At 38.9% G+C, this 27,913-nt stretch overlaps 1 protein-coding gene across 1 annotated transcript; it reads right to left on the bottom strand.

Moving 5' to 3' along the window:
- Positions 1-939: 939 nt before the first annotated feature.
- CST7 (cystatin F) lies at positions 940-26,743 on the bottom strand. The gene is made up of 5 exons (XM_069075375.1): positions 26,618-26,743; positions 8,018-8,137; positions 7,204-7,361; positions 2,583-2,699; positions 940-2,154 (listed from the first exon to the last, which is right to left on the bottom strand). Exons 1-5 carry the CDS (start codon positions 26,685-26,687, stop codon positions 2,077-2,079), a joined length of 543 nt encoding a protein of 180 aa, XP_068931476.1. The 5' UTR covers positions 26,688-26,743; the 3' UTR covers positions 940-2,076.
- Between the last annotated feature and the right edge of the window lie 1,170 nt (positions 26,744-27,913).

Below are 27,913 nucleotides of genomic sequence, written 5' to 3'. Positions count from 1 at the left end.
TTTTAGCTTGACTTTGTACCTAGAACTCGTCTTGGTGGATGGTCTGAAAAAGAGCCTTAGAGAAGGCAAGAAGAGCCCAAACTAACCGTACCATCATATCCAACCTCAGTTTTTAATGCCAGAGCAGAGAAGATAAGGAATGCAGAACTTTGTGAAGTTCTGTGGGCTTTCTTCCACTTGGAATTTCCTATGCTCTACTGCCAACTCTAGGTTCACTCCTTTAAAGCTTCACCTTTTTATTCACAATTTTTTTTTCATTTTTCTTTGAGAACCTTTAGCACAGATGTTGCCTTGACTTTCAGTTGTTAATATAAATTTTATCTCTCCCTTCGAATCAAGAGTCCTTGTGGGAACAAACTATGTTATGAATGCTGTCCTGTAGGTTTGTTGTACTAGCCCATGTAAGACGAGTCATTTTTAAAGTCAGTGCTTATTTTATTCTCATAAAATTATCAAATAGATCATATTGGTATTATTACCTCTAATCATTTAAATCTGATGCGAAGTCCTTAGGCTTTTACCTACAAGTCTCTTGAAACTTTTGAATGAATCAAAGTTGTAGCATGCTTGTCAATACACATATGTGCCATTCTTGGTATGAGCCCTCCCTTGAAGACTTCTTTTTAGTATTCACATTATCACATACTGAGGCAGTACTCTGAAGTACACTTTAGTAGTACAATTTATTTTTTTATTTCTGTTTTAGCTATTACTAAGAAATAAGCTTTGATGCCTATTCATGCTATTGTGGTTTAAACCCAGGGACACCAAAAAGCTGTTGTGGTTTAAATCCAGCATCAAAAACTGTTGAGGTGCGGGCTTTGCCTACTCCAAAACTGTTGCAGTTTCATGATGTGTTGTGGTAGAACCATCTCAAAGAATTCAGAGTCAGACAACCTCTAATCCAAGTACTCGCATTTATTGAGATTGATGCCTTTAATAAGCGGGCTAAGTTCCAAGAGGAACCAACAACTTTAGAGAAAGCAAGATGGATTTTTATAGGATAAAGATGCAATTACATAATCAAAATTTACATAGAGGAATATCATTAATATTAAAAAGGCAGGAGGAGTTTGTTAAGGGATTAGGTAATGGAGGAGGGGTCCCATCTCTGGTTTGGTGGTTAAACATTCTGGTCATGCTGCCCTCCTAAGCTATCGAGGTCCTGTCTTGGGCTAGCTGGATGATGTAATTGTGATTGAATACAAGAACACACCTATTTCTGTGGGAATGGGTCTGGGGGCAGTGACCAGGTAGAGGCAGTAGCTGGGTTCCCATCACATGGACAACCTGCTGTTTCTGTGGGAACTAAGAGTTCAAGGACACACCTGTTGTTCCAGTGAGCAGTGAGGCATATATAAAGAAGTTAGGACATTGGCAGAGGTGGGGGGGGGAAGGGGAGAGTGGAGCTAGGTAGGGAGAGTGGTGGGCCTGCTGTTCAGTGGGGCCAGGCCTATAATAAAGTTAGAATATTGGGGTTTGGGGCAGCATTATTAGGATTCCATCAATATTCTAATGGACTCTCTTTTTTTTTGGCAAAAAGTATTCTATTTTTTCAAATTACATGTAAAGACGATTTTTATAAGATTTTGAGTTCATATTCCCCCCTTTCCTCCCCAAGACAGCAAGCAATCTGATATAGGTTATACATATGCAACCATGTTAAAAACATATTTCCACATTAGTCATATTGTAAAAGAAAAATCAGAACAAAATAGAAAAAGTACAAGAAAGTAAATACAAAAAAAAGGTGAAAACTATTTCAATCTGCTTTCAGACTCTATAATTCTTAATGTGGATAGCATTTTCCATGATGAGTCTTTTGGAATTGTCTTGGATCACTGTATTGCTGAGAAGAGTTAAGTCTATCATAGTTGGACATTGCACAGTGATGCTATTAGTGTATATAATGTTGTCTTGGTTCTGCTCACTTCACTCAGCATGAGTTCATATAAGTTCTAGTGGGCTCTAAGGCACAAATACATTCAAAGAATACAGACTACCTGTAACAGGCAGAAAGTGAAGGTTGAGCTGAAAACCAAAACACCATCCAGCCTTTGGTTGAGAAGCGAGAAATCACTGACAATGGAGAACAAGCACCTCAGTCTTTTGGAGCCAGGAAATGACCCAAACTTCAGTATAGCAGTTGAATGTCTGTAAGCAGGTAGAAAATGTGTGAGGCATATGGTATTTCTAAACTCAGTAGCATATATATTAAGCACAGAAATACCTCAGGCATATATAGCACAGCCCTGCACCAAATCACTTGAAGCGATTTCTTGTAGTTCTTTTCCCCACTTAACTTTTTATATGTAAGGGAGAAGATATTTATTAAATTGAAAGGAAACAAGCAGCAGTGCTTGCAATTCTCCCAAAACAGTACGAGTTTCCTACTTTTAACTGCCTTCCCACATTGTGAGTGGTTCACGATTGTGTGGAAGCCCAGCTTCAATGTAGTATAAAATTGAAACCACATCAAATCAAAGACAAAGTGATTTGTAATTTTATGAAGCACCTTGAAAATGTAGCATGCAAGGGACTCTGAAGAAAAGTTAGGAAGTTAGGAGTAACAAGTGTCCTACCTGCTGTAAAGTTCTATTTGTTTGAAAGTCACAGTTGTCCAAGTTGTAATGTTCATTCTTCTTGCAAATTGTTCGGCTTATATGCATATCGATCATATATTTCAGTCCTTTCACGAGCTAAATTGAATAAGGATAGACTCTTGGATTATTTGTAGTAAGACAGATTTAGGATTATCTATTAAATGTTCATTGGCATCGCTGATGAGAGGTCATGATGAGAGATGTCCTGAACACAGTTTGCACCATGAAGGGAGTTAAGACCAGGACCTTGAGCAGCTAAATGACATTGGAAGGAAACACCTTGAGAAAGGCAACTCTGTATGGTCCAGGCTTTGACCTTTGTGTTCATCCTGATATCCTAGCCACATATCAGTGGCTATGAGTTCACATGCAATTACCCAGATCATCTGTTAAATCCAATTGAGAGGCAGTGTGGTACAGTGAAAAACTATGGAGATTCTGGAATCAGAGGACCTAAGTTCAAATCCTGCCTCTGACACATTCTACCCGTGTGATTCTGGGCAAGTCACTTAATAATTCAGTGCTCCAATCAATTCTTTGAAACAGTCACTTTCAGAGCAGGTAGTGTTTTGATGGTGGGAATTTTCTCAGCTGGAGGTGCTTACACCAATGAAATCACAGGTTCAATCTCATCCCATTATAGATGAAAACTATCATTATAGTCTGCCAATTCTCCAACTTTTGGCCATTCTTGCATAGGTTCTGTGGATACTTTCTCCGTAGATACTCTACCTCTCATAACTCTATCAAGCAATAATTTATTAAATGCTTATATCAGGCATTGTGCTAGAGACACAAAGACAAAACAAACCCTGTCCTTATGGATGAGAGACTTGAATGGGGAGACAAACATATAGATAGTTATACACAAAACATAGGCAGCTAGGTGGCACAGTGGATATAGCTCTGGTCCAAAAGTCAGGAAGACCGGAGTTCAAATTTGATCCCAGACACATTAGCTGTGTGACCTTGGGAAAGTCACTTAACTTCTATTTGCCTCAGTTTCCTCATCTGTAAAATGAAACTGGAGAAGGAAATGGCAAGCTGCTCCAATGTCTTTGCCAAGAAAATTCCAAATGTGGTCATGAAGAGTTGGACATGACTGAGATGACTGAGGAACAATATAACCAGAACATGTACAAAGTGACTTTGGGTGGGGAAGGTACGAGTAGATGAGTAAACCAGGAATGACCTTTTACAGAAGGAGGTACTTGATCTGAATCTTGAAGGAAAAATAAAGGTATTCCAAGAAGTGGAGGTGAGGAGGGAGTGCATTACATCGGTGTGAGGAACAGAATTAGGACATGAGAGTTTTGTGTGTGGAACAACAAAAAGATCACTTTGGCTAGACTCCAGCATGAGTGGAAGGGAGTAATATGTCATACAGTCAAAAAGGCAGATTGGGGATGGGTTGTAAAGAGTTTTAAATGCCAAATAAAGGAGTTTATATTTGATTCTATGGGTTTGAGGTAACACTAGATTTAATGAGTAAAAGGGGTGATGTGGTCAGAACTTTGCCTTAGGAAAGTCACTTTGACAACTATGTGGAGGACTAATTAGAATCAAGCAGTGCTACCATTAGTCAACTATTTTTTCCTGAAATAGTATTATGGCTGGGTGAAGAGAGAGAAGGGGACAGATGCAAGGAATTTAGAGATAAAAATGATGAGACAGCCACTATTTGGATATGTGGGTGTTGAAGACGGTGCTACAGCTCCAAAACTTGGGTGTGGTACCCTTGGCAAAATTAGGGAAATTTAGAAAAGATGTGGGTTTGGAGGGAGTAGATATAAGGAAGTCTGTTTTGGACATGTTGAATTTCTACTTTCAACAGCCCTCTGTAATCCTTATTCCAACCAAATAACTTTATTTCCTGTTTTTCTGCCACAAAACTATGCTTTCAATATTTCCCACTACTTTTCTACTTTGGTGAGCCAGGCAACTTTGTGATATAGTAGACCTCACTTGGGAGTTTACTAAAAAATGATCATTTAATTCTCAGCATATAGAAAACATATAATTGTTCAAGAATCAGGGTGGGCTGTTGGATACCCAAAGTCATCACTGCCCTGGAATACCTTATTTGCTTTTTTCCACTTTTAATCTTGATGCCATTAATCACTGGTCTTTTTTTTTTTAAACAATTGGGGTTAAGTAACTTGCTCAAGGTTACACGGCCAGTTATTATTTCTGGGTGTGGTGCTGAGTATCTGAGCCTGGATTTGATCCAGGTCATCCCGACACTGGAGCCTATGCTCTTACTTGCTGAGCCACCTGGCCGCCCCTAAGCAATTGTGGTTAAGTAACTTGCTCAAGGTTACACGGCAAGGTGTTTCTGGGTGGGTGCTAAGTGTCTGAGCCCAGGATTCGATCTCCAGGTGTTCTCAACACTGGAGCCGGTGCTCTTACTCGCTGTGCTACCTGGCCGCCCCTATCACTGGTCTTTTAATTCTCCTAAGTATATATGGAGATGATAGTCCTTGGCCAATAGACATGGGAAAAGTGGTGAACCTCACCTCCATTTTTGAATTTCCCTTACAAAATATGAGATGCTTTTGTTGAAAGTCACATAGTACTTAAAGAATTTTTGAGGGATTGAATAACTTCAGGGAGCCATCTCAATAGATCTTCTCTACACTTTAGCTGTAGCCAAATGCCTTTAGGAAGAGGTAAAAGAAATTAGTTTAGCCTGGATAATGCTGCCTTCCCTTAATTCTTCTAAGCATTTCACTCCTACTCTAAATAGTGTTAAATTCTGAAATGTTTGTACATTTGCCATGATTTGAAAGGAAAAGATTTTGGAGGTTCAAGGGTGGAGCAAGATAATTTGCAATTCTGTAAACCTAGTTCAGGGCAGGGCAGGAATAGTACTAGGGATCCATAGAAAAAGGTGGAGGGATAGCAATTATATTTACTTAACCTGAGAATTAAAGACCTGGAATACTATGTTTGAAATAATCCCTTTCAACACAAAGAAACACAAGGTTATTTAAAAAAAAAACCAAACAACTATTCTAAAACACCAAACCAATCAAAATTCCACAAATGAAGTGCCAGAAATAATAGAGGGCTGGATTTATTTGGCATCTTTTCGAAAGGAAGTGTTCCATAAAGCCAAATTTTCTGGATAATTGATTTGAACCATTTTGGATGTGAATCTAAAAATTCTGTTATTTCCCTCCCTTGCAGTCTGTTGCACAGAATTTAACTTTTTCTTGATTTAGAGTCATTATGAACATGTATACTTGTATAAAACTGTAAAAAAAAAAGGGGGGGGGGATGTACTTACAGATACTGAGGTGAGTAAATCTGTTTTCTCCCATATGAAATAGCTCCAGATTACTCAGTTTCTTAAAATCTTTTGTGTCTTTTTAAAAATGGCTTTTCTGTCTTAATGCAAACCATACCTTATAGCCAGCTTAATAGCATTTAGCTAAACCATTGTTCTTTCTTAGATCTCCTATTTTGCTGCTTCTAATTTGCCATGGCCTGGGAAATCCTGTATATGATCACAAATGACTCTTACATAGTAAGTTGTGGAATGTGCTATAAGTCTTCTTTAGCCACATATTCCTGGAAGGTAGCCTCCTATAGGTTTTACCCCTGTTTTACAGATGTTGAAACTTGCACATAACCACATGGCTAATAAGTATCAAAAGGTCAAATGTTATCCTGGGTCCCTTTTCGACTTCATGAGCACACTTTTTCCTGGGATACAACATTTCCTCCAACCAAGTTTGCTGGAAGTGGATTTAAAGCAGGATCACAGATTAAGAACTAGGAAGGGGGCAGCCAGGTAGCACAGCGAGTAAGAGCACCGGCTCCAGTGTCAGGATGACCTGGAGATCGAATCCTGGGCTCAGACACTTAGCACCCACCCAGAAATAACTGGCCCTATAACCTTGAGCAAGTTACTTAACCCTGATTGCTTAAAAAAAAAAAAAACTAGGAAGGACTTTCAGGATCATCTAGTTTGAGCCTCTCATTTTATAGGGGAGGAAACTGAGTCCTAGGAAAACTAACTGATTTGCCCACAGTCACACAAATATTAATTAACAGATTCAAGACTTGAACCCTGGTCCATCTGACTTTAATTCTAGTGTTTTCTCTACTACAAATAAATAGGCAGTGAGTGAGGGTCACTCCTATTCCATTGTTTTAGTTGTGTCCAACTCTTTGTGACCACATTTGGGGTTTTCTTGGCAAAGGTACTAGAGTGGTTTGCCATTTCTTCTTCAACTCATTTTATAAATGAAGAAATTGAGGTGAACAGGGTTAAGGGACTTGTCCAGGGTCACACAGGTAGTGTCTGAGGCAAGATTTGAATTCAGGTTCTTGGGACATAAAACCCAATGCTTTATCCACTGCACCACGTAGCTGCCTCAAGGATCATTGGGTTCTCTTAATAAACACTAACAGTTTTAGAAAATGACAGTCCGTACATTTTGGCTTTTTAGAGGCTTTTTTGGAGGGAGCATGCCAAATTTTGACTATTTTCAGTTTCTAGTTAAAGCAAAACCTGAATTTTCTTTTTCCTTAGGTTTTTTCCCCAAGGGATTGAAGAGGAGAGTCCAGGACAGATTGCAGTCAAAGAACTCACCTGCACCATTGCTTTATCAATGTGAAGTTCTTTGAATAAAAAGAGGTCATTCGTGCAGTTGTTAAACCTTTCAACTGCAAACCTGGCTGCTTTTTGAACCCCAGGATCACTGGGTTTTATGAATTTGGGAAATCCAGGCTTCTCCCCAGCATCAAGGCCTAAAAAAGAAAAAAAAAAAACGTAGCCAGCCAACCATATTACTTGTAATTGAAGGGACCTCTGTCTATAACTGACATCACAAAGTGCTTTTCTCTCTCTTCTTCCCCAACTGCCCCTCCTTCCATCCTCCTGCCCCAATTTTGCAGTACCAGGTGAGTCAGTCCTAAGGGAGATAGATTTCCAAGAACTGGCAGTTGAGATGAATTGACTTTTCACCACAGGTGGCAACATGGGGACTTGGAAAAAAAAGGCAACTAAACCTATTAATCATTTCCTGAGCATCTGAAGAACCTCAGAAAAACCTGACTGTTTTAGCTATTGTCTGTTCAAAGAGTTAGAAATTTGTGTGTACACACACACACACACACACACGCATACACACACATACACACACCCTTCTTTTTTTTCCCCCAGTTACCCACTGTAGTTTTGACACTGGTTTTCCTTGCTAAGCACCTGCTAGTTATAGGAATAGTCTCTGCTCTATTCAGAAGCTTGGTCAAAACCTCTAAGCAGAATATAAACATGTTAGGCTTCTTTTGGGATAACTGAGAGCCTTAACTACTGACTCCTTGAGCTGAATGCCAGGAAAAGTCAGTGATTTCTTTCCATTCCCAGAACCACTTTCCTAGTTCAGATTGTTAATAATTTTTACCTGAACTATTGCAATAATCGCATAATTGACCTCTAGGCTTCCAGTGTTTCTCCTTTCCAATCCATCCTGCATACTTTGGAACAGCCAGGTGTAGGGGTAAGCAAGGTAGGCATTCATCACCTAGGACACAACAAGGAACATTTTAATATTGATTTGCATGTAAGAGGGGTGAAAAAGAAGGCTTTCCTCTTTACTCCACCTGCTCTGAGTACACGCCCATGGAGTGCTAAGCATCTGTCCTGGAACACTTGTGTTCAGCTCTGAAGGAGTTGGCACTTTGGGATGATGAAGGAAACTCTAGGTGGTTCCTTGGCTTTCCCTATCCCACTTCCATAGCAGGAGTCATAGATAGTAGGGTGCTAGATAAATTTTAAAGGAGAATTAGTTTCATTCCTTCCTTTCTCACCCTCTACCCCCCACCCCCATCAGAAATGGTTTCTGCCAAAATGAGATCACTAGAGCAGAGAGATTTGGTTTGGTGTCTGTCTTTTCTGCTTTGTGTTTCTTTGCCTGAACACAGGTGTCTGAACAGTGATCCTAAGAGATGGTCTTCCTAGAAATGGCAGTTAGAGAATTCTGTAGTCTAGGCCAGCAGTAGCTTTATGGAGAAGATCCCTGTGCCTACACCAGAGGATAGTAGAGTTGGGAGAGTTTTTTCTCTTTCCCTACTCTTTCCTCTACTCTCCTCCCCTACTCCTCCCACAATTTGTCATGGCACTTTGAAATGGAGACATTTGACTAATGGGAGACACCATATTCAGCCCAGAACAGTAACACACTCTTTAGACAGACATGGACAAAGGCAGTGTTCAAGTGGCAAAGAAAAGAACAGATAATTAACTCAAGAGAACTCTCTTTGGTAACTAAGAGTCAAATTGTGGAAAAGACCAGACCTTGGGAGCCTAACTAAGCAATTCACTCAACTGAGATGCTACTCTTTTTTTTTTTTTTTAAAGCAATCGGGATTAAGTAACTTGCTCAAGGTTACACGGCCAATTATTTCTGGGTGTGGTGCTGAGTATCTGAGCCCAGATTTGATCCAGGTCATCCCGACACTGGAGCCGGTGCTCTTACTTGCTGAGCCACCTCGCTGCCCCTGAGATGCTACTCTTGGAAAGTGGGGTAGGGGAGAAGCTTCATGAGGACTTTATGAGGAAAGGACTGTAGGGCCCTCTTTTTGTTGTTGTTTTCCAGTTAGATTGTAGCTTACTGGGTCTTATTTCATTCTTCATTAGTTTATAGATGTCCTATGTAAGTTCTTCATATAATTTTCATAGCACAATTATATTTCAATATATTCGTGTACCATGATTTATTTGGAATGGTTAATCAATGGTCTCTACTTTCCTATCACAAAAAAGTGCTTATGTTAAAAAAAATTGGCTTATATAGGACGTTTCTTTTTTATTTTTGATCTCCTTGGGGATATTCTTAGTGGTAAGATTTCTGGGTTGAAGAATTTGAACATCTTAATAACTTTTTACTGTTTTGAAGAGCTGAAATTGTGAGCGTACTTCCATTGTTTGGAAGGTAGAAGAGAAAGGGAATAGACATTTCTATAGTGCCTACTCTGTGTAGGCACTTTGTTAATTTTTTTTAATAAATATTATCTTATTTGATCCTCATAGCAACCTGGCAAGGTAAGTGTTATTATTATCCCCATTTTACGGTTGAGGAAACTGAGGCAAACAGAAGTTAAGTGACTTGGCCAGCGTTACATAGCTATTAAGTGTCTGAAGCCAGATTTGAACAGAGATCTTCCTGATTCCCAGCACAGTACTGTAGCTACTCTGCCACCAGCTATATTGCATCTGGTAGAAGATCAGGGAAATGCAATTTTCAAATCTTGTTTAAAATGTTTTAATGACATCTAGATCTGCTCCTCTACCAGATTTGTATTGTCACTCTGACAATTATGTCACTTGTGTTAAAACCAACCAAAAAAATCCAGTGGCTCACCAGTGTCTACTACATATAGTTCATATTTTGGGTACTCCACAATCTGACTCTAACCTATATTTCCAGTCTTGTCTTCTACTGCTTTTCTACAAAAAGCTGAAGGTTTCATTCATTTTAGATTGACACTCCCATCCCAAATAAGCCATCTTACCTTTGTCTGTTGTTCTCTTTGCCTAGGCTGACATTACTTCCTTCCCTAACAATACTCTCCCTTTCCCCCAAAACCCCAACAACTTCATCAGCACTAACTTCCTCTTGAAGTGCTAACCCTCCTTCAGGACCAAGCTGAAATGCCACCAATTACTTCTCCAATCAGAAATAATTTCTTTGTTTTCCAGCACTTAGTTTGTACCACTCATGTGGCATGTGTTATCTCCCCTATATTGCTAAGTTTCTTGACATTACTCATTAGACTTCTACAAATTTATAGCCCACCCTGGTCTACCATGCTATTTTGCAAAACAGTAGGTACTCCTTGCACTGCATAGAGAAAGCAGTGGGTCTATCTAATATGCTCATAGATTTCTTTACTTTCACCTGTTTTTTCAGGTAGGGACAAACATGAGAGAACATTGGTAAGAGTTGTAGAGGATGGAGAGGCATGAATGTGTTGATAGGCACCCCTGGACAGAGTATGCCCAACTGAGGTGCTCAGTAAATATTTGTTGAACGAATCCATCCCTTTGCCTCTTTTTCGCTTTCTAGACAAAGTTTGATTTGCTTGTGAGAGGAGGAGGCAAAGAGATATGGGATAAAGAAGACAGAGCAATAAGGATGAGAATTCTTTTATGAGTTAGATGACCAGTGATCTCTTTCCTCATTGTGCCATATTTGAAGGAGCAATGGGAGGAGAGTTCATAGAACTTTTTAATAGTTTATATAGAGTATCTTCTGCAGAATTTATAGAGCTCACTTTTGTATGTTATTTACCCATGTTCCCTCTTACACAGTCACTAACTCAAGTTATATCAAAGGTGGGGTCTCAAGAAACACCACCGTTGTGGAAGAGGCTCTTAGCCTCTAAGTTTCAGTAGATTGATCAAGGAGCAAGCATCCTTTTGGAGGACAACAAAAACACATGAGTGCATACAAAATTAATGCAAGGAAGTCAGGAAAGTCCACCTATTGTGTGTGTGTGTGTGTGTGTATGTTGGTTGATCAGAGTTTGAGGGAAACAAGGAATTCTGAGAGTTGGAGGTGTGAAATGCGTTTGAGGAATGGGGAACAGTGAGTGTAAAGGTGAGGAGACAGGAGATGGAGGAACTTGTGAGGAACAGTGAGGAGGCCAGTTTGGTTGGATCATAAAGTACTGGAAGGGCAGCAATGTATTGGAAGGTTAGAAATGTAGGTTATGAGGGACTTTAAGATAGAAACTCTAGTTTCCTGTTCATTCTCTGGGTAAGAAAGGAGTAGGCAGTGTCTCACTGTCTCTTATCCCAGTAATAGTCTACTCAGGGACACAGTGTTTTGTTATGGAAAAAGCACTGGACCAGGGGTTGAAACTGGGTTTCACTACCAGCTCTGGTATTAGCTTATGATATTAGATTATGAACAAGTCACTTAAATTCTCTGGGTCTTAGTTTTTTCATTTGAGGAAAATAAAGGTATTGGAGTCTAAGAAAATCTTTAAGTGCTCCTATACTTCTAGATCTTATGACCTGATATCTCATTGTAACATGGAGGTGACCCCCAAGTTCTTGAAAGTCATGCCACTAGATTGTAAGTTCAACGGATTCTAATTAACTGGAAAGGCTTTCATTATGGCCTTATAATAGAGGATATATCTATTGTCCAAGAACTAGTCTAGCCAAGTTAGAGAGGATCATCATCAATTTGATTCAAGAGTAACATTTTTTGGGGGCCATGGATATGATCAAAGACTGTTTGGTAGCTGGGTGGCACATTGGAGAGAATGTTGGTGTCAGGAAGACCTGAGTTCAAATCTTGCCTCAGAACTTATTAGCTGTGTGAACCTGGACAAGCTCCTTTGTCTCTATCTGCTTCAGTTTCCTCATTTATAAAGGGGAGATAATACAATTATCCTGGTCATATTGTGGGGGTTAGGGATACATTATGCCCATGAAATGGAAAATCTATGTAAAATTTTTTGACCCTCTTTATGAGAAGTCTGAATTATTATGGCATTAAAAGATAAAATATGTTGATATTATTTAAAATTATACATATATTTTATGCATTTCTGAGTTTCTAAACTTTTTCTGTGTCATCCACAACTTTGGCAAAACTCCCCCAAAATTCCAATTTAATTCCTTATGTTGATGTGTGATGTATTGAAACCATGATGGGGAAAGTCACAATGTGGAGGGGCTAACTGTAATAACAGCTACTTCACAGGGTTGTGGTGAGGATCAAACAAGATTTTATATCTATATATCTATATATATCTTTGCTACATAATGCTAGTTATTATATATTGTTATAATAACAATAAGTTGCTTATTATTAACAATAACCAAAGGGATAAAGAGGCAGGGATCTGCATGAAAGGAGAGAATATCATACTGAAACGATGAAATTCATCAGAAAGGATAATGAGATTAGAAAATGTGGACTCCTTGCCATTCTAGGTGGGTTGTGATAAATAGGAGAGACACAAAAAAAACTGGTTTCAGAAAAGACAGAGAGCTTTTGGAGCAGGGGAGCTGGGTGATCAGAAAATAGGGAATAGGGTTATAGGATTTAAAGCTGGAAAGAGACAGAATTCAACCTAATGCTCTGATTTTGTAAATGAGGAAACTGAAGCCAATAATCATATACATACAGTGACAGAACGTTCAGTCCCAGGTTATCTGACTCATTTGTCGAGTATATTATCAGGGGATTCTTTTGGCTTGTGGGTTGGACTACATAGTTGCTAATTATGTGATTCAATCACTCCAAAGTCAATGTTTATATCATTACAGAGAGAGATTCATTCAGAGACCCTGTTTTGCATTTTAGAAATAGGAATTACTTTAATATATGAAGTATTGGACAAAAGGCCCTGGATGCTGTTCACTTGTTTGTTACTTTAGAGTCTGGAGACTAATTCAGGAAAGTTCAGATTTAAGTTAGAAAGTCATGCCATGATCAAAATGCTTTGTTTATTGGGGAAGGCAACCCCGGGGAGGTAGTGTGGCCCACTGGAAATAGCACTATTTGTAGTCAAAGAACCTGCCTTCAAATCCCAACTATACTGCTTTTTATCTAGATGACTCTGGGAAAGACACTGAACCTTTCTAATTTCCTTCTTTGTAAAAATGGGAGGTTGGATTTGATGACTTTTAACATCCCTTCTATCTCAGAATCTGATTCTAGATCCCATATGAGCTAATGAACACCTGTGGGGGATGAGCCTGTGGGTTATGGGAGAATTACAAATAACTGTTTTTTAATGTTCAGCTAAAACAATGGTAGCAACCTCAGTCTGTTTAAGAAGCTCACAAATTCAGTTAGTCATGGAGAGAGTCAGACTTTCTACTTTTCTTTATACCTTCTACAGAAAGTCTTTCCTAGTTCTCCTTAATGTTTATAGTTTTCCTCTGAGATTATTTCCAATTTATCCTCTATATATCTTGTTTATATCTATTGCCTGTTGTCTCCTCCATTAGACTGTAAGGTCCTTGAGAGCAGGGATTGATTTTTTTTTATTTGTTTGTTTGGTCTCTTTATCTTCAGCATTTAGTGTGGGGTCTACCACATAGTAAGTGCTTAATAAATACTTATTAACTTGATAACGTTGATCAGTTACAATGTTCAAAGATTCTACGTGAAGCCTCTTTAAGTACTTGAAGACAGCCATAATGTGTTGCCTCTTTCAATCTTTTCAGACTAAACATTTTTAGTACTTTGAGGTAGTCCTGATATATGGACTCAAGGCTCTTAACCCTCCTTCCTCAACTAGGCATCAAACCTGCCATGCAGAAAAGGGAGAGTTTGGGCAATCCTGAAGTCCTACTCCAAGTAGATTTTAGAATTTTTAGCATTAAGTACATAAAGATCTTTCAACACTGGCATAACACAGGAAAAGGAATTTTTGTTTTTATGGTAGTCACACATCCTTATCAACATCTATAGAAAGGAAAAAAAATGTTTCAACAATTCACCCCCAAACACCCACCCTGAATATAGCCCTTTAAGTACGAATGTGTGGTTTCAGTCAGCCAAGATATGTGTTAAGTTCACAAAGGAAGGTGCTCAGCTCTGAGGGTGGGGGAAGTAGAGGGTCTTCTTTAGAGAAAACTTTTCAATATTGCCTGTGGGGTAGGTGGAAAGCCCCCATTTAGAAGTCAGATCATTAGCTTGTGAAATCATTCACATGAAAGGAAATGGTGACGCAAGGAGAGTCCAACTAGCAGCATCCCCCCTTCATTTATGCCACCTTCCTAACCACTTCTCCCACCACCAGAGATATTTAACAACCATAACTTCCTTGCAGACTCAGACATCTTTGTCCTCTCTCATATTTTATGCTTTTCACATATATGTATAGAGGTAAAAGATGAAAGTAGATAACTATCTGTTGTGTCAGGGAAGTTCTTTCTCAATTCAGTATCTCAGAATTGGAAGGGACCCCAGAAGTTATCATCTAGTCACACCTATACCTGATTAGAAATATGCTCCTATATATTCCACATGTCTGGTAGGTTGCTGGGGTCGGGGCCTAGGAAGATGGCGGGGCCATTAATGAAACTAGAAAAATTGGGAGGAAAGACAGATTTGGGGAATAAAGACATTAAGTTTGGTGTGCTGGTAGAATACCCCAAGATGAAGAAGCAGTGTGATATAGTAGAAAGAAGACTGGATTTATAGTTCAAGGAATCATCTCTATTACCTGTGTGATCCTGGACTTCTCTCGGTGCCCCAGGTTCCTTATCTGTAAAAGAAGTGGACTAGATGTTTCTTCTACCTCTTTCTTCTCTCATTCCTATACCAAGACTATCACTGCTTTTATGGTAATTTTGTGCCTACCTAAATTTCAATTTAAAATATTTATTAAGCATTTACTATTTGCAAGGTGCTTCTAATACCATGCTAGAAGAAATAAAAATAAAGTTACATGGAGAACAATTGAAGCAGCATAGCTGTTGAATTGAAGCAAAATATCTATCATATTATGTTTATGACAGTGGAAAATAAGAAATGTGTAACATTTATAGTCTATCACTGTTTCCTAAGCAAGTTTAAGAGAAGTAAGGAGACTAAAGGAGCCTAAAGTCAATCAATAAATATTTGGTCTTTGTCAAGCAGAGAGATACAGCTGTCAAAGGCAACACTAGTTTAAGATACAAAATTGTGAAATCTTATCTAGGAGGTTGAATTACTATGAGCAGTACCTCATTATTATGAGTAATCAAAGGAAAAATAAGGGCGTGGCAAGGTGGCGCATTGAATAGAGCACTGGCCCTAGAGTCAGGAGGACCTGAGTTCAAATTCAGCCTTAGACACTTAACACAACCCAATTGCCCTGCATTCCCCCCTCCAAAAAAAAAAAAAAAAACCAAAAACCAACAAACCCCAAACCAAAGGAAAAATAAGTTTTCAGAAAGCTTGGCAAGAGACCCAAACCAAGCCAAATCATTATGACGGTCATTAAGGGATGAAATTGGAAGAAAAATTGATAAATAATATAAAAATAATTGACAATCTTGCTTCTCTCCATTTGTGACAGTATAGTCACATTTGTACTCTATCATTAGCCCTGATGTGTTTAATAAGGAAGTAGAAATAATAATAAAGAAAATAAAAGATCAGAAGAGTAGTTGAACTAGAACAAGGAGCTAGAGTGGAGTGCTAAGTTACAGGAGACAATTTTGAGAGTGTTGAGGGATCTAGTCTTAAGAGATCTGAGTCAGAGGAGAATGCCCAATACTTGGAAAAAATCTTAGACCCTATTACCAAAAAAAAAAAAAGAAAAGAAAAAAGTGAATGAGAAAAATATAATTCACTGATAACTTATATGCCTACATTCTCATCTCTAAAAATTCTTTATGAGAATAATTTACAGATGCATTGAGAACATCCTTGTTGAAGGCTTGAGGAGGTTGTAAAAGTAAGTTTTTGCAAATGATAACAGACCACATTTTTGTAGGTATACAATTCACTGAAGAGTGTGAATATTATGAGATCCCATTGTTTATTGTTTGTGGAATATTAAAAAAATTAAATCAGTAGAGCAAAACATCACCTTAAAGTTTCTCTTTAACAATGCAACTTTCACACATATGCTAAGGTCATACAGGATTCCCTGAAAGAATTAAAGAGAGAGATTATTTTGTTGACCCTCTGGTTCTTAATATCAAATGAGGCATGAAACAAGGAGATGCATGCTTGCCAAAGTTGTTTGCCATTGTCCTAGCACAGAGGCCAAATCAAGGAGGGATGGTGGGGTCCTTTGGATGTGTTTATTTAACAGATGACATTCTGCTGATTTCATTGAGCAAAAGAATACTGCAGAACCTCCTAAACGTTCAAGGTCATTCAAGAAAGTTTGGTCTAACTATCCTTAGAGGAAAAACCAAATGGATGAAGGATACCTATTACATCACAATTCTTATATATTGTTGGAATAATGGTCCATAGAGCTCATTCATTAGTACATATATCTCAGACAGACACTGCCAATGGAAAAGTAGAATGGATTGACTTTAGAAAAATATGCAATGCTTTTAATGTTCCCATGATTTCCCCTGGAAAAAAAAAGATTGTTAATCTTTTTTTCTTTCTGGTGATACTTTGTGATTGTAAATAATGGAATATCAGATTCTCTGAATAGTTAAAAATGGACTCAAATAATCTTAAAAATAATTAAAAACAAACTTAAATGAACTTCAAAATGAAGTTAAAAAAGAACAGTGGAGAGCTGCATGGTAGACATGAATAGGTCAGAATATATTACCAACAAAGAATTACAGAGGTGAGGAGATACAATGATGTCAGAGAGACTTAGGACCACAAAAAAGATGTGGGTAGTCCCATAGTAAAAGGGTGAGATAAATGATAAATTCCCTAGTTGCTCTAATGGTAGCTATGGAATATACAAAGACCTAGAGGAGTACCCCCAATATCTGGTAGACCTCTTCACGAAGGATTTCTATACAGAAATGAATAAGGGTCAAGGAGATGAGAAGACATGGATGTGTCATAATATGCACACACACGTGTATGTGCACACACATAAATACATATATTATATAAATTTAAATAAATAAATATATATGTATAAATATAAATTATACCAGTGGTGTCAAATTCAAATAGGCCACTAAACTGTAGATAAGGATCCCTGGGGGCTACATATTGACTTAGAAAACCAAATATTAATGTTATCTATGTACTAGTGTGTTTTTATTTTGTTAAATTCTTTTTTAATCTAGTTCAGGGTTTTGTGGATCATACATATTTGACATCTCTCTCATCTATGCTATTAGAGGAAATACCCACATTGGTGAAATTGCAGATCCAAAGGATGTGAAAGAAACTGCCTAGGCATCAGAGGAACAGTATAAAATCAGGCAGAGTTTTCCTTCAGTAGAAATGATGTTCTATTAGGGGACTGGGACTTCAAGTTTTTTTTTTTTTTTACAGATAATACAGTTCCAGATAGTTTAGGAGATAGAGAATACTAACAGCTGGGGCATCGGAAATGTTTTTGCATAGGAGGAGTAACTGGGCTAAACCTTGGAGGAAGCCAGGGTAGAGGGGTGGAGGAAATACATAAAAAACACTGAAGATGGCTTGTAAGAAGATATGGAGATAGGAGATGGAATGCCAATTTGGGGAGGCCACTTTGGTTGGAACAGAGTATGGGAAGGGGATAACGTTATATAAACCAAGTCAGGCAAGAGTGATTAGAGCCAGATTATAAAGTTTTTTCCTGGAGTCAGAGGTCTGGCTCCTTAAGTATGGAAGTATCCTCAAGGCTAGTCAGGGGTGGGGAACCTACAGCCTCAAGGCCACATGTAGCCCTCTAGGTCCTAAAGTGTGGCCCTTTGACTGAATCCAAACTTCACAGAAGACATTTGTTCCCCACCCCTGCATAGGTTGTGTGGCCTTAGGTGAATCATTTGACTCCTCTGGGCCTCTGATATGGTTGGACTATATGGTCTCTGTCTAGAAGATTCCATCTACCTTGAAGATTCTTTCATATGAAAGTACGACACCACAAATTATTGGAAGCTAGTGAATAAATATGAATAGTAGGGGAAAAAAGTTCACCAGAGACAGAGTGAGTACATCTAGACTGGACTTCTCTGTGTGCTTAATATAGAATTCCTGTGACTGAATTCTCTGACAAGATTAGTGTTATGAACCACCGTTCTGACAGGAGGTGGTGATGGTGGTGATGGTGGGGAGGCTGATGGCCACTCAGTCTCCCCCATTATCTCAAGGGTCTATGATTCATTTATGGAAGGGACTGAATACTCTTTTCCTTCTCCTTACATCAAAGACCAGCCCCCAATGTGGTTTTAATGATAACTGACACTGAGTCACAAGCAAGGTTGTTGTAATAACTGGGGTTTAAGTAGAGAAAGCCTTCCAAACTGCTCCTGCTTTCAATGCAGATAATGAATAAGAGCTAATACAGTTGTTCCTGGGGTAGGGGTGTAGAAAATCAGAAATTGATGCTAAATGGCAGGTAGCTCAGGGGGTAAAAAGGGTGGAGAGCTAGGAACCAAGAGACCCTGGTTCTAGTAGATTCTAGTCTCCTGCCATTGAAGTGTGGGCCCTTAGGCAAGAAGCTTTAATTCTTTGTACCTTGGTTCTCTCACCTGTAAAAGTCAGGTCATTTAGTTAGTCAACAACCAGTTATTAAACACCTATTATATAACTCAGACAGTGCTAACTACTGGGAATAGAAGGAAAGGAAAAAAACAGTTGTTCTCAAGGAGTTAAGAGTTTAATGGGGGAGACAACATGCAAATTATGTATAAAGAATGTATAGAGAGACAGAGATGGATATCTATATATCTCTCTGTCTATACAAATATATATATATATATATATATATATATATATATATATATGTCAATCTCTCTGTCTCTGCCTCTCTTTCTGTCTCTATCTCAATTTCTCTGTCTCTCTATATATAATAAATACAGGATAAAGTCCTAAAATCATAGATTTAAAGTTTGGAAAGAATTCTAATCCAATCCCTTCATTTTAAGGATTGGGAAATTGAGGCACAGAGATACTAATTAACTTATCTAAGATTGTAACTTGCAGTTCCAGGATCTCTGACTCCAAATTAAATGTTCTTTCTGCATCATGCTCTCATCCTTATCTACCTCTTTCTTTGATGCCACCGTCTTTTGGGACTCCCATATTTATAAATTTGGTGTTCTTTTGTTCTTTCTCCTTCCCTCACCTTTCATGTTCAGTTACTAAGTCCTATTGATTTTAACACCTAATCTCTCATCTCATTTCCTGTTACCACTACACTAGTAGAAGCTCAGACCATTTATCGGCACTATTGAAATAACCTTCTTCAAGTGATCACTCTTCTCTATAATTTTTCTGATGGATACAATTACTGAAGCCATTTCACTTGAAGATATTCAGTGACTCACAACCTCCAAGACAAGTTCAAACTCCCCTTGTGGTTCCCCCAGCCTGAGGTCACCCCACTTTTCCAGCTTTTCTTATTACTCCCCTCCCTACCTTGATGCTTTACCAAAACTAGACCACTCTGGGCCTTGCAGTGGTAGGGAACCTGTGACCTTCATATCACAGGTTCCCTGCCCCTGGTTTACCTTGTTCCTAGATGGCATCTTTCCCCATCTTTATCTGCTGATCTCCTGCTATCTTTTAAAACAGGACCTATCTCAGGTGGTACCTCCTCCTGAAGTTCTTTCTGATTTCTGCTCAATTAATAAAAGGCCTCTCCCCTTAAATCTCACCTCACACTTTGCTTTGTACCCCTTTAATAGTCATCTATGTTGGGGTCTAAACCCACCAACTACACTGTAACCTTCCTGTAAAGTCCCCTCTCACAGGAACTAGCCTAACCTCAAGTCTCTTTTTTCTTTAGTTCATTCTTCATATAACTGCCAAAGGGAGTTTCCTTAAATGCGGATCTGACCAAATCACTTCCTTATTTAAGTTCCACTGACTTCTATTGCTTCTTTTTTTTTTTTTTAAAGCAATTAGGGTTAAAGTTATTTCTGGGTGTGGTGCTAAGTATCTGAGCCTGGATTCGATCCCCAGGTCATCCCGACACTGGGGCCAGTGCTCTTACTTGCTGTGCTACCTGGCCGCCCTCTATTGCTTCTTAAGGTCAACTATCAGAGCCTCTGTTTAATTTTTAAAGCCCTTCTTAACTTGGCCCCAATACCTTTCTACTCTTGTTATATATTCCTTCCCCTCCTGCATTCTGGGCTCTGGTTGAACTGGCCTTCTTAACTTGTTCTTCCTACACACTTTCAGTGCCTTTGTATTGGGTGTCTCCCATGCCCAGAATGTGTCCTTCCTTCACCTCAGCTTCTGAGAATCTCTTGTGCCCTTTAGAATGGTGCCCTAGAGATACCTTCTACCTTATCTTTCTTTTTTTTTATTTTGTTTTTGCTTTTTGGAGGGCAATTGGGGTTAACTTGCCCAAGGTCACACAGCTAGGTTTTTTTTTTTTTTTTGTGTGTGTGTGTGTTAAGTGTCTGAGGCCGGATCCGAACTCAGGTCCTCCTGACTCGGGGGCCGGCACTCTACTCACTGTTCCACCTAGCTGCCCCCTACCTTATCTTTCTTGATCCTCCGAGTTTCTGGTATCCACTTCCCTTCCCCCTCATTTACCTCATATGTACTTATATACTTTTATCCAAAAGTACTTAGACATGAGAAGCAGCATGATATAACTTTGAGAGAGCCAGTCTCAGAGCCAGGAAGACCTGGGTTCAAGCCCTCCCTCATACATACTGATTGTGTAGCACTAGGCAAATAGTTTAACCCTTTATTGCTCCAGGTTCTAAGATGCTTCTGGTCTTGGCCCTTTCTGCTTCCCTTCACCCTTCACATCCTCTCCCCTGCCCCAGGCTGCTTAGAACCCAACTAGGCTGTTTGAATTGGATGATGTACAAGTCACCCACTCTTTTCTTTCTTGGTGAGATGGAGGACTACTAGGCCTTTACATCTCTATTGAAACTGTCTCCTAAGGTCCTCTACCTTACCCACTGCCCAGCTTCTTGGCACATCATAAGCCCTTAATAAAAGCTTTTTCATTCATTTATTCTTTGACAAGGTACACAAATGGTTCCAATGTGAATTGGAAAAGGAGTCTCTAAGATCAGTGAAATCACAACTATCCCTATCTGCTATACTTGCCTACATATTATTTCCCTTAATAGAATATAAGCTCCTTGAGGGCAGAGACTATTTCATTTTTGTATTGGTAGCCTTATCAGCCAGTAGAGTGCCTGGCACATAGTAAATACTTAACAAATGCATTCTGATTGCTATTTAAATTTTGTATCTCCCTAAGTTACTATTCACGAATTCTATACACAGTAGCTGGTTGACAAATGTTTATTGTACTGTACTGTATCTACTTGCCAGAGATATCATGAAGGGAAAATGAGAGAATGACTGTGAAAACTGCTTTTAAATATGTAAATTGATATAAAAGTTACTTTTCTTGCTCTTAGTTCTACTTGATGTATTAATAGTAATAGAAAAAGAGGAATACAAGGGCGGCCAGGTGGCTCAGTGAGTAAGAGCATCGGCCCCAGTGTCAGGATGACCTGGGGATCGAATCTGGGCTCAGATACTTAGCACCACACCCAGAAATAGCTGGCCGTGTAACCTTGAGCAAGTTACTTAACCCCAATTGCTTTAAAAAAGAAAGAAAAGAAAAAGAGGACCACAGCACAGGTAATTGACAACATAATCTAACACACATTTTGGCCATCTGTGTTGGATTGTCTTTTTGTCAGTTATCTGTGCTGTATCCCTCTTTTTATTTATTTATTTATTTTTGGTTTTGCAGGGGGGAAGGCAGGGCAATTGGGGTTAAGAGACTTGCCCGAGGTCACACCACTAATGTTAAATGTCTGAGGCTGGATTTGAACTCAGGTCCTCCTGACTCCAGGGCTGGTGCTCTATTCATTGCACCACATAGCCGCCCCTATATCCCTCTTTTTCAATTAATATTAATACATCAAATCACAGAACTTTCATAGTCATACTCCCATTTTTTTATTCACAATATCTCTGGTAAGCATACTACAACAAACATTTGTTAACCAGCTACTGTGTATGAAGTATGTCACTAGTCACTAACAAGACACAAAAATGGTGAGAGGGAGTTCAGTGGGAACCAGAGGAAGAAGCCTGAAGGTTAGTATAATGAGCCCTTGAATGACTGGGGATAGTTTGACCTTCCTTGTTTACCTAAATGTTTTCATCCAGCTAACATGGGACAGTTGATTCATATTGCACCTGTTTTTGAAAGATTCACTCAGGGGGATGTTAAGTGGTGAGTTGGGACAGGGGATAATAGGACCAGCTGCTAAACAAGAACAAGTCTGCTTTGCAAAGAATAAGAAGCCAAATGTTATGGACTCAGGGATTTTATTTCACTGCTTATCAACATATCAAAGGTTTTTGCTTAGGCTCAGCAGGCCGTAATTTGGGGGAGGTTATTATGGAACTAACTGGAGAAGAAAGTGGGGTCGGGCATGACTGAAAAATGGCTGAACAAAAGCAATTGAAAACCATGGTATTGGAGGATGGGATGACTACCTCCTCCTCCCACTCTGCTTCAATCTCCATAGATACCCTTTAAGACATAACGTTCTAATCCAGGGCAAAATGATTCTGACACTGGTGAAAGACCTGTTTATTGCAGTAGTTATAAATATTGCAGTCAGAGCAGGCTACATACAAACACACACTCACACACACCTACACACACACACACACACATACCTGTGGCTCTTCCCCCACTCAGAGATGTCACAGAGACTTGGTAGGCTGAGGAGGGGTGAATGTCTGTGTAAGGGTACATACATTTTACCTGGAGTGCTAAATCCCTGGGATCTTTTGGCTTGGAAAGGAAGTGGAAGAGAAGTTATATGGCTGAGCTGGGGAGAAGGCACATGGAGAGATAGAAGAATTGGGTTGGATCATAGTGAATTAGGGGATTGACCACCTTCCCTGTGACATAAAATTGGGAAAACAGCAGACTAGAACTTTATTGTATAGTAGAGTGTGTATCTCCAAATATGGGGGGAGGGGGTGGGAGGCAGAGAAAGAGATTGGGAGAGGGATGAGAAGAGAAGAGATATAATTGAATAGGCTGGCAGATGAGGGGTTGATAAAACCATTGGCATCCAGTCTACAGTGCCTGTCTTCCTCCTGTTTTCCTGGGGGTGCTGCCCCACAGTGGCTGGGGAAAAGCTAACAGGTAAAACCCTAAGGATACCTTTATACATCTGCCTACTTCACTTCCCATTAGTCCTATGATAGGAGGGAGGAAGAGGAAAAATAGATGTTAATCTCTACCCTCTCAGTCATTGAGACTACAAATGTGTACTAATTCCTTCAAATGCTTTTTTTTTGCATTCCAATGTTGTTGGTGTTGTTAATATTATTATTTGGAGGCTAGGTCTCCCTATACCTACTCTATTTTTTTTTTTTGAGCTGGACCGCTTTGTCCTTTTCTAAAAATCCCGGTGGTCTGCAGATTCCTTAGTGTTTATCATATTGGTACTGGACTTAGTTCAGATGTGGGATAAACATTTTTTAGCTCTTCTGCAGCTCAAAAGTCCCTAACTCCAGTGATCCACCAATCTTAGCTTTCCCAGCAGAGACAAGAGGTGTATGCCACCACATTGACACCCCATGCTATTTAAAATTGCTCTTAAAGGACATGGTCATTCACAATGATTTATGTCCAAGCCAATATATATATATGGTTTGGTATTGAAAGAAGGGAAGTTAACCCAAAGAGGAGAGAAATTTGGGAGCTGATTAGAGAGAATTTTTGTAATGTATGTAGTCTGAGACTTCCATACCTTAAACTTATCTTGAATCTGGAAGAGAGAATCAAAAAGAAAATGAGTCTGTAGCAGTAAGAGATGGAAAAGTTGGTAAGTTGGTTCAGGTAACAATACCCTGCAGAGAGTATATGAGGTGACTGATTCTTGTCCCATCTCTGCAACTAATGTTCTGTGTGACCTTGGGCAAATGATTTTGTTTCTCTCAGTTTCAGTTTTCTTATCTGTAAAAGTGATTGAAGACCTCAAAGGACCATGAATTCTGTGTGCTTATGTATCCAATCTTCTGGATACCTGTATTCACTATAGTTTCCTAAATGGATATAGTCTTTCTTAGCTTTTTTTAAATACCCTTCCTCTTGGCTAAAATATTGGAACTATGGTGGTGGTGGGGATGAAACCATCAGATATAAAAACAGTTAGCTCCAAGTGCCTGAAAAACAATCGAATAGGTAGTACCAGGGTAAGAAGAACAATTAACATTTTAGAGAGAACTATATACAACTCTAAGGAAGCATGAAGTAGAATCTCTTGACTTCTAAGTTGCTTTTACCAGGTTAAGTTCCTTGCTGTCCCAGTCTAAATGATGCAGAAGAAAAGCCTATATGAACACAGACTTTTAAGCTTTCCCCTTACAAAGTTTTCAGAAGCACTATCTAATTTCAAGCATGTTAAGAGGAATGGCATTTTTGAAGCCTCTTCACCTCAAAAGGAAACCACAGATGTTGCACTGGCCATAAAGGCACATGTAATCCAGACCTGCATTTGTTTCCCTTGTACATGTAGCTTAGAAAGCCTGCCTTTGGTGCTTTCTTTGGCAGAGCAAATGAGGCTGGGGAGTGTAGGGTGTGGAAGGTGGAAAGAGGTGTATTCTTTGGTAGGTAGGTGCTACTCAAATGATGAATTCTAGAAAGAAGAGAAACTATTCAGACCTCCATTAGGACAGAGATTCTTCTTTTTTTTTTTTTGTCTCTTGGAACTGCTTGCAGTCTGGTAAGGCCAATGGACTCCTTTTTCAGAACAAAGTTTTTTTAAATGCATAAATTATGCATAAAATTATAAAGGGAAGCAAGGATGCTAAAATAAAGTTATCAGCTTTGCCTATTGGCTTCCCTGGTTTCCTTTACCTAAAATCTCATCTTCTAGAGGAGACCTTTCCCAATCCCCCTTAATTTTAGTGCCTCTCCTTGCTTGATTATTTCCTATATATTCTGTATGTAGCTTGTTTGTACGTATTTGTTTGCTTCTCTTTCCTGTTAGATTGTGAACTCCCTGAGGGCAGGAACTATCTTTTGCCTCTCTTTGTATCTTCAGAACTTAGCACAGTGCTTGGCACATAGGAAATACCTAACAAATGTTTATCGACTGACCGAACAATATTTTTATAAAATGGACCCCAAGTTAAGAACTCTTTGGTCCACCAGTTACATAGAGTTCTGACTTTTCTGGAGGTATTTATGATCACATTGACATCTTCAAATCAAACTGGATTTAACACAGAAAGGTTTCATGTAAATATGGCCTAGCTCACAGTTCTAGAGAGGTTCACAGTTTATATCTTTTTTTTTCTTTTGGAGGGGGAAGGTAATTGGGATTAAGTGACTTGTCCAAGGTCACACAGCCAGTTAAGTGTTAAGTTTCTGAGGGTTAGGGTTTAAACTCAGGTCCTTCTGACTCCAGGGCCGGTACTCTATTCACTGCACCTAGCCACCCCTAAATTTCTATTTTTCATAATGATATTTTGGAGTAGATAGTCCCAGAATCCTAGAACTTCAGAGGTCAACACTTAACTTGGATTCAGAGACCTGAATATGAATCCTGTATCAGGTATTTATTATCTTGCATGACCTTGTGTAAATCACTTAACTTCTGTAAAATGACTAAAAGATCTCTAAAATTTTTTCAACTTTAAATACACGATTGTAGGACCCTAGTCCAAGGTGTAGGTGGCTTGAACAAGTATCTCCTGTATCACATCCTGACAAGTGCTTATCCAGTCTCTCCCTGAAGATCCCCACTGAAAGGTAATCCATTACCTCTCAAGAGTCATATTTGAACTTTAACCATGCACACATTACTCCCATTTCACAGATGAAACCGAGGCATAGCAAAGTGAAATGACTTACCCCCAAGTCTGCACAGTGAGTCAATAGAAGATCTGGGACCCCAACCCAGGTTTTCTAATTCCACATCTGGTGCTCTTTCCTCCACACCACAGTCTTCATAAATATATGGTAACAAATCTCTCAACTTGCTAGATCAGAGATCTTAACCCCCCTTTTTTTTGCACGTAAAAGACTCCTTTTCTGAACTGGTGAAGCTTAGGGATTCCTTCTCAGAATGTTTTTACATGTATAAAATAAACTACATAAGATCACAAAGGAAACCTATCATATTGCAATATCTAGGATCCTTGTGGTAGAGAAGGGAGAAGGCACAGTTGAGATCAACTTGAAAATTTATCAGTCAGTAAAAGCCATCATATGGTAGACTTGTTAAATTAGAGTACAGAGGAAAAAAAAACGACATAGGCATCTACCTCCCTGGTGGATAAGGCAAAATGGTAACCATTGCACAAAGAAAGCCCAGGGGGGTCAGAGGAAAAATGAGAAACATGAAAGAAGAGACCCTCAGAATGGGTATCTTTTCATCTTACCACTGAAAGTGCTGGCTGAGTCAGCCAGAGTGAAATGACAAAAGATGAGCCAACTCCAAGTCGTCCTCATAGCTCCACTTCAGAAGTCTGACAATTAAAATGTGTTGGTCACTCCTGACAACCTTAGAGTGTGTGTGAGGGGGGAAGGAGGGTGGGTAGGTGGAGAAAATATTTCTAGCTGCTCGAGAGCTCTCATTGGCTACTGTGAAAACACCAACTAAAGTTTTTCACAGCTGTGGCAATTAGTCTTCAACCTCATCAGTAGTCTATAGTGGATTCCTTTAGGGAACCAGGGGAAATTTACTTGCTGAATCATTTTTAGCAGTTACTCTTTCTAAATAGAATTACATGTTCCCCTTCTGTATGTGAGTTAACACCTCAAAGTCAAACTGCTTGTTTTTCTTAAAGAAAGAAATAAAGCTAATGAATATTAGATCCCCTTTCTACAAGATTTTAAAGCTGCCAAAACTCTTTACTCAGAATTAATTCATTTGAGCCTTATGACAGCCTCATGAGGTAGACTGAGCAGAGCAAATATTATCCTCATTGTGAAGGTAGAAGGAAATTGATTTGCTCTAGGGTGAAATGCTAGCTAGGAAGCAGCATTTGAACCCACACATTCAGATTCTAAGGCTAGTGCTCTTCTGAAGAAAGAAGAGAAACAAATTCCACTATGAAGTCATCAGAGAAGTATATATGCTAATAGTTTTCAGTCTAAGACAAAAAATGTGGTTTTAAAGAACACATTTTATTCTTTTATTTTAAAAAAGTATTTATTTTATTCTGAACTTAAGAAATAGAACAAGCTTTTCCATAGCATAGTAGAATAGAAAAAAAATGATTATATGTGAAACTGCAAATCTATTGTGTACAACTTGCTATTCTTTTGAATATTTAATAAAATTATCATATAACTTTCTTTTTCTTTTGCCCTATTTTTCTTCCTTCTCTCCCCATGCCCTAAAGATGGCTATCATTAGACACATGTATATATATATGTGTGTGTGTGTGTGCATGTGTGTGTAAAATCATTCTTAATACTTACTAGCTGTGTGACCTTGGGCAAGTCACTTAACCCCAATTGCCCCTCCAAAAAGGAAAAAAAAAACCTCCCCAAACCAAACCAAAACAAAAGGGTATATTCCTTTCTATTCCTATTCAGTTCTTTCCAGATATCTACCACATCTAGCTTATCTAAAATTCCTATCTTCTTTCTTATTTATTTCTTGTTAGATTTATCTAGTTCTGAGATGGGAAGATTAAAGTCCCCCACTATTATAGTACTACTATCTCCTC

The sequence above is a fragment of the Petaurus breviceps genome, unplaced genomic scaffold, assembly GCF_028583685.1.
Source record: "Petaurus breviceps papuanus isolate PSGF00001 unplaced genomic scaffold, PetGlider_PUasm1.0 90919, whole genome shotgun sequence".
NCBI classification, from domain to species: Eukaryota; Metazoa; Chordata; class Mammalia; order Diprotodontia; family Petauridae; genus Petaurus; species Petaurus breviceps.
Note: the sequence above shows the minus strand (reverse complement) of the source record. Positions and strands in the feature narration are given on the sequence as shown.